Source organism: Frankliniella occidentalis, unplaced genomic scaffold (assembly GCF_000697945.3).
Source record: "Frankliniella occidentalis isolate FOCC.00 unplaced genomic scaffold, Focc_3.1 Scaffold118, whole genome shotgun sequence".
Lineage (NCBI taxonomy): Eukaryota > Metazoa > Arthropoda > Insecta > Thysanoptera > Thripidae > Frankliniella > Frankliniella occidentalis.
In genome coordinates this window covers 340,913-354,717 of record NW_026267246.1, presented here as the reverse complement: position 1 = coordinate 354,717, position 13,805 = coordinate 340,913, and the positions used below count along the sequence as shown (strand labels likewise).

Genomic DNA, 13,805 nt, shown 5'->3' with positions numbered 1-13,805 from the left:
CGGCGCTATCTGACCGCCCCCTTCCTCCGCCTCTCTCTGCGGGACGGATAATTTTGCGAATGGGAAATTAGTCGGTGATAAGTCTCCAGTCGGCGGGAGAGCGGCGGATGCGATTCCTGTCCAGTGACCCTTTAGCGTTGCAGCCTCCCCACCCCCCTCGGCTCGGCGGGGCGGCGCGCTCAATAAAACGGAATGCCCGATATGACTAATTAGTGCGGACGTATGAGGTAGCCGTGCCCAGCTATGCACGCCCCGCCCCGCCCCGCCCTGCTCCGCCACGTCGCGCCGCACCGCGCCCTCAGGACGGGGAACACTAACGAGGCGAGACAGCGAAAATGGCACCGAATAAGAGCTGCCGCCGGTGGCTCGGGCCGGGCCGGCCGGGCCGGGCGGGGGAATGCGTATGACTGGTTAACGACAGCCCCTCCCGACCCCGGCTGCACCAGGCTGCACCCTCCGCACCGGCCGCGCTGCGTTTGGGGCAGAGCGAGGCGGCCGCGCGCTGCCCCGCTCCGCTCTGCGATGTTGCGTGCAGATCTGCCGCTCCGCCCGGCTCCGCCCGTTACGTGTTCGCCGTGCTCACCTCTCCGGGCTGCTCGGGTTTGCGTAAAGGCCGCGCGCGGACGATCTGCAGGAGCGGTGGCGGCGCATACGCGCGCGGTGTTCGAATGCGGGCGAGCGTGCGCAGCAGATAACAGCAGCGGCAGGCGCGGTCCGCCGCCGGCCCAGCCCCGGGCCCGCCCGCCCGCCTGGGAGGTAGGCAACGCGCCCCGCTGCGACGCACGCGTGCCTTGCGGGGCGGCCTAGCTCGAGTTGCCAGGCGTTTCAGACGCCAGGAGGCAATTAGAAAAAAAAAGAAAGATTCCTATGTTTTGGGTTCGGGGTCACCACACGCGTTTGACTTCCCATTTGTCGCTGCGGGAGATTTCTTGAATGAATTAAATTGAACTGAAATGAATTGAATTGTATTAAGTTACATTGCGGGCTAATTAAGTCCCACTACAAAGTGGACCAACTCTCAAAATATAGTGTTGCGAGCGGGTAAATGATTTGGCTAACAATACAAACAACCTTACATTTGGATGGAGAATGATACAAAGACATTCTGTTTTTAAATTACTTGCTGAGAATCTATCTTAGGTTCTTTAGCTGGAGTTACATGTTCATAAGTACATAAGCACTTCTGATACGATGTATAGGAAATTTCCTATACATACGTATAGTAGAATTCCCAACAATTTTTACAGTGTGCTGAAACTAGTCATAAATAATCTGATTTTGCAGTATTTGTCTTTAGGTTATTTCCAGTGAGCATTCAGGGAATTTACGAACATTTTTGTGCGTGGAAATGGGAGAGAGGGAGAAGAGAGCGAGAGGAGGGTGAGTGAGATGGGCGGGGGGTGGGGGGCGTCGTGGCCGGCGCGGGTTTGTTTAATAATGTGTCTCTATGGGTTAAAGCTTTATTTCTCGGCGTTTCCCGTTGCGGGCCGCACCGGCCGGCGCCGCCACGCGCTGCTGGAGCCAATTAAGCCCACCCCCCGCCGCGGCCGGCTCCAGCTGGGTCTGTCGCCGCCGCCAAAGTTATGTATTGTCCAGTGTGAGGTGAGGATGGGTCGGCCACCGAATGGCTTGACCTGCGCTATCGAAGTCACGTTTGAGCAGAGAGAGAGAGAGAGAGAGAGAGAGAGAGAGAGAGAGAGAGAGAGAGAGAGCGAGCGAGCGAGCGAGCGAGCGGACTGGACTGCTGCCTATGGCTTTGAGTCCCGTGCGCGCCGCGAGTGGCTAGCTATGTCACTCCATTAATTTGGTTCGTTCACCTGTGCAGCGGGCCTCGGCGGGCCCCAGCGGCCCCACATGAGTGCCCTCGGCGGGGCGTTCGGTTCCCCTCGGTGGGCGCCCAGCCCAGCCAGCCCCTCCACCTCCCCCTCTACGTGGTCGGGCTGACACGGAAGGTGCCACTCGGTGACGTCATGCCCCAACGCCGGTCCAGCAAACGTCCCCGTTCATGCACAACGTCATCAAATTATATCAAATTCATGCTACAAAAATAGTAATAAATTTTTTGTTAGTCTTTGTATTCTGTTCTTTTTGTGGCTTACGTGTTCAGTGTTTTCGTTGGCTTATTTGGGCTTTGTTTTCTCAGTGCCCGCCTGCTTGAAGCTTAGTTATGTTTTTCCCATGCCGATTAGAGTGCTGTTTCAACAGGCCCCTCCTGTAGTGCATCTTATTATCACTCTAATTGAGAGCGCTTCCCTGCCATCTATCAAACGAAAGACCGAAAGAAGCTGGGGAGTGATGCGGCAGACTTTCATGCCTCGACGACTTCCTCGCCCCGCCTCGCCTCTTCCTTCTTGTCGGACCGAGAATCGCAACAAGCTAGTCGTAGTTGGTTTTAGTGCAGGCAGGACGTGCTTGAGGACGCCGCGTCCCTTTTTTTATTTTATTGTTTTATGCGGAGCGGCATAAAATGGTCGATTGGCCCCGCGGCGTGGCGCCGGCGGCCGGCAGGACAGTGCCAGCGGGGAGGGGTTATATGACTTCTGAATAAACCCTGAATCCACAAATAATCACGCGAACCTTTTGCGTCTCACTATTCACTGAGAGTGGGGTCCTTCCCCCCCCCTCCCCTTTTCCACCGTGCCAGCTACTTAGACGGTGCAAAAAGGGATTTTTCGCACTCTTGTACGAATTAGCCCGGTCGCTACTGCTGGCGCTCTCCCGTTGGCGCATCGCATATGTGCCAAAAAGCAAACGGCAATAAAAGAATGATCACGCTCTGTAGAATCCTTGCGAACGACTGTGGTTGCTGTGAATTGCGAATCAATTGTGAATGATTTCCTTTGTGATGCAATGAAAATCCTTTGCAATTGCGAAGAAATTCCCTCGTAGACGTAGACCTACAAAGCAGACAAATCCTTCACAATACGAGCTAATCCTTCGCGAGATCTGATCAGAGCGAAAGTAGAGGTTTAGGGTCTGGTGACTTGCATAGTAAATTTTGTGTGTGTATATGTTTTATTAAAATATTACAGTGATAAACTTAGAATTAACGCTCACTGCGTGAATGAAGTTTCTGCAGAGGAGGTGCACACTTGCAAGTGCAGACCTATCGAGTGGAACACAAGTATTAAGCAGTTGCACACTGAGTTTATCAGTGTAGTCGTTGTTTAAAAAAACACAAAAAACTGACATGCATGATCGTTGTTGAAACACCATGTCACATTTCCCAAACTTACATGCCTTTCAGAAGTCGCCTTTCAAAATTCAACTCAAAATGTTGTCTACATGGTGTCATGAATGTCGCTTAGCGGGCGCCCACCACGGCCCTGGCCGGCATGGAAAGTGACTCTCGTTCTTGTCCCGTCCATCCTACTCGCGGATAGTAAACAATGCGATTCTAATTCCCGTCCCCTTTTTTTCTTCCCCTCTGCGCGCATCCTCCAGCTCCGCGCCCCATCTGCAGCAGCAGCAGCAGCGGCGCACATTAACTTTCTTCTCGTTGGACTCGCAGGGCTGGCCAGCCGGCGGCCCCTCCGATCGGGGGGGATCTTTTTCATGTCTTGATCTGTTCCGCGGTCGGATGGATGTGGTGCGGTAGTTTGTGCCACTGCATCGTCTTCATTGTGAATGTTTTTCCCCGGCCGAGGCCGCGGGCCGCCCTGGGCCGCCCTGGGCCACCTCCATCACGCGTCACGTTGATGAATGGCCCTGGGCGGGGTGCGCGCCTTCCAGCCCAGTCCGGCGCGTAATCTCCCCGAGAATATAAGATCGCCCGAGATCGGCATCAAATGTTTAAACGGAGCGTTAAAGTGTCCTCGGAGCGGCGGCGGCGGCGGCGGCGTCGGCGGTGCGAGTGTCGCGCGCGACCCGCTTCTATAAACCTCATCTAACGCGGTCCGTCCGCGCCTCCCGTATCCACGCCGCCGGTAGCCGGCCAGGTGCGCGGGATGTGCCGCCGGCCGGAGCCATCTTAATTCCGGCTGCCGTCACGTCCCGCCGAGGTGAGATGGATGGCTCTGATGTGACACTGAGTGGGAACCCCAGCGCCGCCCGCGGCTAGGCTGGGCCGGGCTGGGCCGGATGGGGAGCGAATCGCTCGTGACCACGTGTGCACCAAACGTGCCCCCAACCCGCTATGTTTCGGTACTACTCCTACTTATTACCACTACTTATTTGGGGCCGTTCAGAAAGTACGTCCGCTTTTCTTAGATTCATTCGGCAAATTACGGGGGCTGGGCGCCTGTGATACTCGGGGTAGGCTACCCCGCAGTACACGCATGCCCTGCATGCGCGATGTTGCCTACCTAGCAGGCGTTATGAGAGCATGCAGAGGCTTTCCGGGTGATCCCTTATTTCTACTTACAACTACCACTTTTTATTACTTGTACCTAATACTGCTTCTTACTACTTCTACATATTACTACTACTTACTGCTTCTACTTATTCCTACCACTTACTACTTCTACTTATTACTACTACTTACTACTTCTACTTATTACTACTACTTACTACTTCTACTTATTACTACTACTTCCACTTATTACTACTACTTCTACTTATTACTACTACTTACTACTTCTACTTATTACTACTACTCACTACTTCTATTTATTACTACTACTTACTACTTCTACTTTTTACTACTACAACTAACTACTTCTACGACTACTCGTTACTTCTACTATCACACAAGTCAGACGGGAAACTTTTTAGATCACTGGAGTAAACTTGTGAGCCAGAACGTTACGTTTCAGTTTTGAATCGGTTTTTGTCACACTTGTGGCCGCCATGCTGTCGCGCGCGTGTCTGGCTGTGTGACCTCGCCACCCCCCGCCCCCTGCCTTTTTTGGAGAGGTGTACCCCTAGGTGGAAGCTACAGAGCAGAGCCTCGCAATGTGGCGTTTTGATCGGCTGGCATTCGTCCATTACCTCACTGATTACCCGCTGCTCTGCCTCGGCTCTGCTCTGCCACTACTTAGCTAACAGCCTAACGGAGTGGCGCGGCGCGGCTCAAGCGTCATTGCGCGCGGGGACAGTCGGTAATTATCGCGATTGTGTTTATGGGGAGGCAAGTCCAGTGGCTGGGAGGCTCTGCTTCCGGTAAACGCGTGGTTGACCGCACCACCTACCGCTTTTGCTCGGAAATTTATCGATACAATCATCTCCACACTATAACCACAATAATTGCTTACAAAACAGCATGCCAATTTTTTAAGTATTTTTAAGCAGTCGCTAAATTTGACACTAAAACCAACTAAACCAAATGATAGAGTTCAATGTGTCAGCAGCTAGATTATTAGACGGAGGGGCGAGAGAGCAGATAAATATTGCCGTGCAAGGAAGGAGGACGGCTACTGGCAGAACCGAAAAACAGTCGGCTATGTAGGCTGGGTCTCTCAAGTCAAAGGGCTGGCGTCCGTAAATCAATGCTACCAACTAATGCGTTACTTATACAACGAAACTAGCATTTACAAAAGTAAAGGTAAGTAAAGGTATGGGTCGTCAAAAAACATTCTAGTGAATGGCAGACACCCACACAGACAGGCATACACACAGTCTAAATCTTAACGTTGCAGTGCTCACGTTTCGCATGACTTTTTGATACCGCTGATCTGACCATCCTTTCTTAAGTGAAAGCGATCGAACATAACAAACCGCATCTCTGTACAAAATTTCATTCCTAATATGGGGTTGCAATGGAGTTGTAAATAATTCAGCATCTTTCAGATGTCGTAGTCCAAGTTCTCACCTGTAAAGTCTAAGTTAACTTCTTGGTGTGGTGCAGAGCCATCTAAGCAAGAGGATTTTCCTAGTATCATCTACTTTTATCCCTTTCCTCGACATTTTTTTGTTTTTGTTCATTTGTTTTTGTAGTGTCGGTTTTATTGATCGTGCGATGCTGGGAATGGGGAAGGGGGGGGGGAAGAGATCTCGAATGAATGATCTGAGAGTCCTCCCGCGAGGCCTCCGGGTGCGTTGTCCTGGCGCGGCCGTGCGGGGTGTCTGGGTGACACTAGATCCCGCCGGGGCCCGCTGGCCGGCCGCAGGTGAGGTGCCCACTGGGTGGTGCAGCCCGGTTCACCCGGCCGGTTTCAGTTTCTCATCGATCCATCTCGCACTATTTATTTGGTTTTCTCCTTGTTCAGTGCGCTGCGCGCGGCGTGTGGCGGTGTGTGCGGCGGCCGTGGCAGCGTGATACGTCGCGACACGACGTAACGACCTTGCCTGATGGGACCCCCGCCGGCGCGCCCTCTCTGCGCTACCGTGCGCTGCAGAAGCCGCCGCCGCGCGTTATCCGCCTCCCCTTATGATCCACGCGATACATTTTTCCTCTTTATTTTTTGTTTTGTTTTTCTTTCCGGCTTCGCGCGGCGGGAACCCATTTCGAGCCTGTCAACACCTTAATGCATTCGCGTCGCAGCTCCAAATTTACACGACCTTTTAAGCGCGGCCGGTTTTCCTGGTCTCCCGCTGGCGCTTGCGCGCCCCGCCCGCCCTCCGTCCCACCGGTGCCCTCTGGCGGCCCCGCTCCGCCCCGCCGGGTGATGCCTGCCCGGCTGATCCTCGCGGTGACGCGGCGACGGCTCACTCTGTGGGAAGGTCAGCGCATCCCGTCTACTCGGGTGTGTCACTCGTGACCTATAGGGCGCCGTGCGCTGAGCTAGAGGGTATTTGCGATGCCGTGCTAGAAAGTGTTTTTCAGCCAAACTAACCTGCTGCTCTGCAGTCTTTGCTAGAAACGCTGCGAGTATTTCCAGTCATTTTAGTGTGTATCCCGAAATCCTTAGGCTGCTTGCGCAAATGGCTTGTATACGTCAGAAAGGGGACAAAATAACAGGAAATGAAAATTAATGTTTTTGACGTTTTTCCTCTTTTGCCGCGCGCATCACGCCCATTCATTTCATTCGCCTGTAACGAGGGGACTGTGCTTGAACTACGCTTGGACTGCGCTTTTGTTTTCATTGCAATTTGATAGATGACCGTTGTTCTCATGGCATCTCGATAGACTAGCCGCTAGCATCCTTTCAATTATATGTCACTCCCACTATGGCCATAAGGCTGTTGCCTACTCTGTACTTTTTACTCCTCGCTGGTTGTTCTGGAAGTTATGAAAGTTGCGTCGTTGAGCACATGTTTGGCTTTTTCCCGAAAGTCTAATTTGTAGACTTTATAGACGTCTGTAAGGATGATGACGATGCAGATTATCTATAGCGTCTCATGTGCATGTTGCATTGAATGAACAGGTGCGTGGCGTGTCTGTGTTTGTGTGTGTGTGTTATGATTACGTCCATTGCCCCAACCCATCTGTTGGCGTGCATCGCAGTACCAGGCAAGGGCGAGAGTTTCGTTGAAATGGAGATTGGCTGAGCAAGTGCGCTGTACTGTGGCGTATGTCTGATAGAGTTTTGATTCTTATTAACATAAGGACCGGGGCGTTGCTATCTCTGGAATTCTTCTCCCGATCTCCAGTTTCCTTGTCGTCTCCTTGCTGCACCGTTCTGTCTTGTTCATCTTTTGTACGCTTCTACAAGAAGCGAACCATCCAACATTCAAAATATCTGTCGAGAACAATAGGCGCGGATGTGACTTGAAACACTCTTGTTGCAAGTTCATGGCTCCTGCTGGAGCGCTCCCACTCTAAATGTCGAAGGATAATTATTGTAACCAACACCGGACTTCTGTAAACAAACAACTGGAAACAAAGACAATATTGTGCAACTTACTAAATGCGTATTGTTTGTTACTTCATTGTATCTGTGCTCAGTTATGTTTACAGAAGTCCGGTGCTATTTACAATGATTGTCCTTAGACACTGAGACTGAGAGTGCTTACAGCTACACCTCACCGCACCGTGCAGCGTTGTTCGGAAGCTCGCATGGTGAGAATTCGGTGCTCTGTCTGGCGGAAAAGCTTCCGGAAACGCTTGTTCCGCTTGTTTTCGGAAAGAACGATTGAGCGATCGTTGCCAGTTTGCCTATACTCCAGGGACCATGGTGCCTTACGGGCCTGTGCTTGCCCAAGTGTGCCAAATTTAGACGTTTACGAAACTTCTAAAATGTTCACATCACGTAAGATCAACGTCAACGTTCTATTTGGGAAGTGTTCCTACGAAATTCTCCCTATTCGTTGTATGGGGTAGCTGCTGTGGATGTTATCCTTAGCAATTATTTCTTGAAACGATTTGTAAATGTTTGCTTTACACCTTCCGTATGCGGCCTCCTTGCAACTACTTCCCCAGGACACGCTGCAGCCGCTGCCGGGAGACCGTGGCGGGGCGTAGCGTTGCTTTCCGGTCAGATTGGTTGGCCCCCCCGGGGTGCATAGCGAGCACCGGAGCCTGCCTTGTACTCTGTGTACCGAGCTCAATGCGGCACGGCCGGATTGACACAGCGCGCGCGCGCACACACACACACACACTCACATCCTGTGTCGCTCGGAAGGCCCGCGGGGCCCTCTGCTGGCCGTCCGACTGGCGGAATGTGAATATGAATATGGTGTCACGTCGCGCTGACGAGGATATTGGGATTGGAGAGTGCCGTTATGCCTTGTTATTAGTATCGGGGATAAGGGGCCATTGTTGGACGGTCAAACAAGCGTCTCAATCCAACGAGGCTTGAAGGGGACGCCTGACGGCCCCAAACACACTACTTGTCGCGAGTTGTCACTTTGAAATGCATACCGTACTGCTTGACCCACATTCCTCGGCGGCGCACCTCGGGTCAGGTACCCTATACGCCCCTGGTACCCGACATGTTTGATACCTTTGATACCTGCCGAGTAGTTGTCGCACTGAACCATTCATCAAGACCTCCGGGTGTACCCCGTTAAAATACTCGCAGCCGTCCGCGCGATGCGCAGCGCTGCTGCTTGTCGTGGTGGAGTGCTAAGCAGCAGAGCTCGCCTGTTATCTTTTTGGACGTTCCTAGTATACTGGGTATATAGGTAGCTGGCCGTGCGAAATGGCAATTTGAATTTCAGGTCGACTAAAAGGTAATGTTCTTGGAGACACAATATATCAGTTGCGTGCGACGCACATGCCGGGTGCCTCTTGGACCGTTATAAGGGATCGATCGCAAACGCGGCTGGCTCGCGAGATATTTCCCGGAAAGAGGTGGACTTGCTGCGGAACTAGAGTGGTACACTTGGAGGGAAAATGTTAACGCACGGTCGAAATGCAATTTTTAGCAGCAACCGCCTCGTCCTCGTCTTAAGTCACACCCGAAGAGACGTCTCATACCTGTCATTTGCTTTTACTTGTTCTGAGCAAAGAAACAGAAAACAATTCTTACGGCAGGTAAAGTAAATTCTATACTGAAGTGCGGCCCTGCTTAGCGGTACGGCACCATCCTTAATTACACGAAGCGATATGACAAAGCGGACCGTTAGATCTTGATCACCAGCAGCTTTAGGACGGCTTATCGGGCCAATTAACAAGTTTTGCTGGAGGTCGATTCCCCGTGGGTTTATTGGGAAAAGAAATATTGGGGGAACAACACCCAGATTGTGCGAATGCGGAGCTATCGATCTTTGTAACGTGTTGTCTTTAGGGAATGTGTGCAGCCGGCTCGTAAAGGCAGCGATTACCTGCAATGGGTGTAAAGCGATCTCTGGTTATGACCCTCGACAGGTGCGCAACGGCGCGCCTCTTGGCCCGGGCTCCAGATACTGATGCTTCTGGAAGATAATTTTGGGTGGAGATGCGCTAGAGCGCATTTGTTGTCACGTGTGCTGAAATTACGTGTGGTTCTGAATTGATGAAATTAAATGCGTTGTGATTCTGCTGAAGCCTGAAGTGCGTGTTCTTATGGCTTCTCGCCGCGAACAGAAACTATGGGGTTTCGGACGAGCTGGTTGTGTGGCCATGCTCTTTACATTCCTTGAAAACACGTCGCGTCGGACTGCCCCTTGGGTCATTAAAGAAATATATGAGCCCAACATCTTAGCTGTGGCAACCTGCCTTGACTCGATTGTTTTATTCCACAATCGCAGATGTGAGTTGTGACTTTCGTACGGACAATTTTTCAAATCATTTTACTGTGATTTTGTCTAGATATCATACGGTTTTCTACACGTCAGGGAAGTCGTGGAAAGTCAGGTAATTGGAACTCGGTCCGTAAATTCATGAAAAAGTCAGTTAATTGTAAATCAGTTTTGGAGTTAATTTTGCAGAGGTCACGGAGTATTTCTTTTTGACGCTGTACCCCTAAAACATTGCAAAATGTTAACTTTTATTCAGTACAGTATTTTTATTTTTTACTCTTGTGATCAGGAAGCGCGTTGTAACGCTCGCGCGTCCATTGCCCTCTGAATATGGCTTTGTTTGGCCAAGCCCCCGATTCAATCGTGGGACCGTTGCTGCGCGTGAGTCGATTCACAAAGCCAGTTAGTTAACCCTTTGACAAGCGTGGCCACCGATGTCATTCTTAGTGCGATTGGGCCTCCTGTTCATTGGTTGAAAGGCCCGTATATGTTGGCCGTGCTCTGCGAATTGATTTCTTTAAGGCCATCCCCTGCGTTTCGCCCACCCAGAGTGCTCCATGAGTTCTAAACTGTCCAGTTAATATCTAGGAATTTCTCTCAGATTTTAAATACCACGGGTTAGCTAACATCATTTTACTTGGTACATAAATGTTTGTCATCACCTACTACTCGTGTACATGTTTTGCAGAGGTTTTGTAATAAAATGTATCCATCTGAACGCCTTGAATTAGTTTCGCCCCCTATGCCCACTTATAGGGCATCTTCCTTCGACACATAAACAGAGGGTAATTGTTGGGTAAGCAGTGCCATGCTGTAGTCCCTGAAATTGTTTTTCTTGTCACATGATGGGACCCCGTCTTAGGAATTTTAACGATTGCTCTCGGACGCAAATAACTTTGAAGGGTTATTGATTTTGAGGGGTGTAATGCCCTGTCGTATTGTGTGAGCTATTCGCCATTACAGAAAGGCGCATGTTAAATAGGAAATAATTTGTTTCAGTCAGTTTCATTGCCAGGGTTGCAGTATTTTCTTTCTCACTGTGGTGTGCGCAGGTCTTTTCGAAAGGGTCGTTTCATTTAAATAAAATGAATCAAGTTATAAATAAATTAGTTCCTTTTTTTATTAAAAGAAAAGCGTCAATGTTACGAACAACTATTACATAAGTAGACACAAGAAGGCACGTTTAAAATTGATATTATGCCGCACCAGGCTCTCTTCACATGAGGCATTTGCCGAACGCGAAGGTTCACAGGTACATACATTTGAGACCGCAAAATGCACAAAAAACATTTTACAGTCAGAACCTACACTTTAAAATGCTGTTCAGTTCCAGAATCCTTTTAATTTGTCTTTCAATGCGAATGTTTTTTACTTTATTAAAAAGAAAAACAACATACGTAAGGGTACTAAGTTTAATCCAACATTCGGATTCGTTGTAGACCCTGATGATTAGAGAAGAGGACAAACGCTCGATAAACAATCACACACACATTCGCACATGGACTCACTGATATAAATATCATTCATAACCAATCGAACAGGTCATCCTCACCTCGTTATTTAAATATAACATTTCTTAAATATGTATACCTATATATATTTATATATTTATATTATTCGGTCATGAGAGCTCAAGTTCCAAGTTAAGCTTCGCGAAGTACTCTCCTCTTCCGAAGCAGAAGTACTCACTCCAATCAGACTACACTTTTTTCACAAAAACATATAGGTGAGATTTGCTAATTCTTTATGGCAGCAAAGCCCGCTTGGAGTGGGAAGTCGTTAAGATATTTTCGTTGTTCGTACAAACACATGCTCCTCGAGAATTGTGCTTTACATCTAAATAAAGTCACTTCTTTTAACCTTATGGAGTATAGTATTAACTTGTAGGAAGACACATTCTTAGAAGAACACGCTCATGCATTCAATCATCATTCTCACCACTAAAAATAATTTTCTTACGGATTCGGGCAGTGAAGGGATCCTCTTAATTCTCATGAAAAAATTGAGGGTGGAGAAGGGGGTAATTTGCGACAACCTTGCAGTAAAATAATCGGCAGTACTGTATCCCACGACTTCCACAAGCATTAACAAGATCCTCTCTCCTGAAACCCTTTTAAAATTAAGAATCACTTTTGTTTTAATTCTAGCGTTCATCACTGCTAATATCCCATTTATTTTGGAATACTGTCTATTTTATCTATTTGAGAGGAATTTTAAAATTTTACTTCGGAAATTGTATTAGATCTTCTGCAGCCTGATCATACTCAAGGGCGCAATTTAAATCAGTTGTAAAATTAAATGGCATCTTACTACAGGGTGCATCCTTAAACATCTTTTCTGTAATGACCGTTGTTAACCCAAATTTCCTTTTGAAACACCCAATCCCGCCGGATCGACTGTGTTATTCTATATCTCACCCCGTTTAACCTGTGATTCGTCTCGTCATATAACATTAGCATCTTATCTGAGCTCACGTCCTGTCTGTCGCCCCATAGGTAATGCATGCCTTGCTGCGCCTTGCAGATCACCACACTCACAGTGCACTGCACGCATGCACACCTTTGAAACCACGATTTCGCGTCCTTTGTCTCGTCGTAAAGCTGGATTGTCATTTAGTTGATTTTCTTTTGATTGAATATCCGCGTCCTTCGTCGATGGCACACCCCGCCTATGGGATGGTGGTTGGTCCTGCCGTTTGTACTTGGTCTATGTAGGCAGGGAATGGAAACCTCAGTTCTAGAACCTGCGCGCGTACCCCGTGTCGTACAGCTTGCAGAGGGAGTCGGTGCGCGAGACGTGGCTGCCGTGGTGGCTGCTGTGATGGCTGCCGTGGTGGCTGCCGTGGTGGCTGCCCAGGTGGCTGCCGTGGTGGCTGGCTACGCTGACGGACATGCCGTCCAGGCTGTCGAGGTGGCTCTCCTTGCTGCCCCGTCGCCGCTGCCACACGCACGTCCAGATGGCGATGACGGCGAGCTGCGCCGCCAGGAACACGATGCCCGCGACCACGACGCCGGCCAGGTTGACGCACACGGCCGCCGACCCGTCATCGGACACGAAGACCGTGTCGCTGCTCGATGATGTGTTGCCGGCCAGCTTGCTGGGGTCGAAGCCGAACTTGTCCATGATGCGGATGCTCTGCACAAGCAGTAGGTCCTCGCGCGCGCTCGGGTTGGACACGGCCGTGGATGACGTGGAGCGGCGCCGGCGCCGCTTGCCGAAGGACTGGACCGAGCGGAGCTCGCCGGATGAGTCCTCGGTGTCGCACTGCACGGGCTCGCAGGCGGGCAGGCACGGGGTGACGAGGGCGCGGAACTGCACCACCTCGGACGAGGGGAACTTGAAGGCATCGAAGTAGGACAGCAGCACCTGCAACAGGGACGCGCCGATGTTAGTCTCGCCCTCCTCTCGTGCCGGGAGGCAACAGCGTCTCCCCCTCCTGCTCTTGCTCCTCCATAACATTCCTTAGACTAATATCGTTATCGTTTTGTTTTGTGTGTTCCAGGTGCGTGTGCTGCAGTCTGCAGGTGTATGGCCGAGTGAGTGCACACATTCCAATTGCTACGCAAATACCATCCTTTCGCCTCATACACTTTTGCGTGGTTAAAACGAACACACACAGACAAATAACCAGCGGGGAGGTGAGTGGTGCGAGGGGTCCTTCAGGAGTGTAATCAGGGGAGGTAGTGAAATAAAGAGAGAGAAATGTGGAAGAAATTAGGAAAGCAAGAGGTCGACTTTTCCAGAAAAATTGAAGTGTTAAGATGTTGACGGTTGATCCCGGTTCATATCGGCCTAAAACGTGCTGTAAAAATGTGGAAAGAAGG

The 13,805-nt window shown here is 50.2% G+C and overlaps 2 protein-coding genes across 4 annotated transcripts in view; one reads left to right on the top strand and one right to left on the bottom strand.

The window, feature by feature from the left end:
* LOC113204009 (autophagy-related protein 16-1) overlaps positions 1-13,773 on the top strand; it is a 21,989-nt gene extending 8,216 nt beyond the window's left edge. The window contains exons 9-10 of one of the 3 annotated variants that reach the window (XM_052270336.1): positions 1,298-1,380; positions 1,459-1,621. In XM_052270336.1, the coding sequence (XP_052126296.1) occupies positions 1,298-1,380; positions 1,459-1,606 (231 nt within the window). In that variant the 3' untranslated portion in view covers positions 1,607-1,621. Of the gene's footprint in view, positions 1-1,297; positions 1,381-1,458; positions 1,622-1,825; positions 2,078-13,483 lie in introns of those variants that run through there. The other 2 variants (XM_052270337.1, XM_052270338.1) reach the window with 2 other exon arrangements.
* LOC113215834 (uncharacterized) overlaps positions 11,084-13,805 on the bottom strand; it is a 20,813-nt gene continuing 18,091 nt past the window's right edge. Inside the window, exon 3 of the mRNA XM_026435499.2 lies at positions 11,084-13,347. Within this exon, the coding sequence (XP_026291284.1) occupies positions 12,718-13,347 (630 nt within the window). The 3' untranslated portion in view covers positions 11,084-12,717. The remainder of the gene's footprint in view (positions 13,348-13,805) is intronic.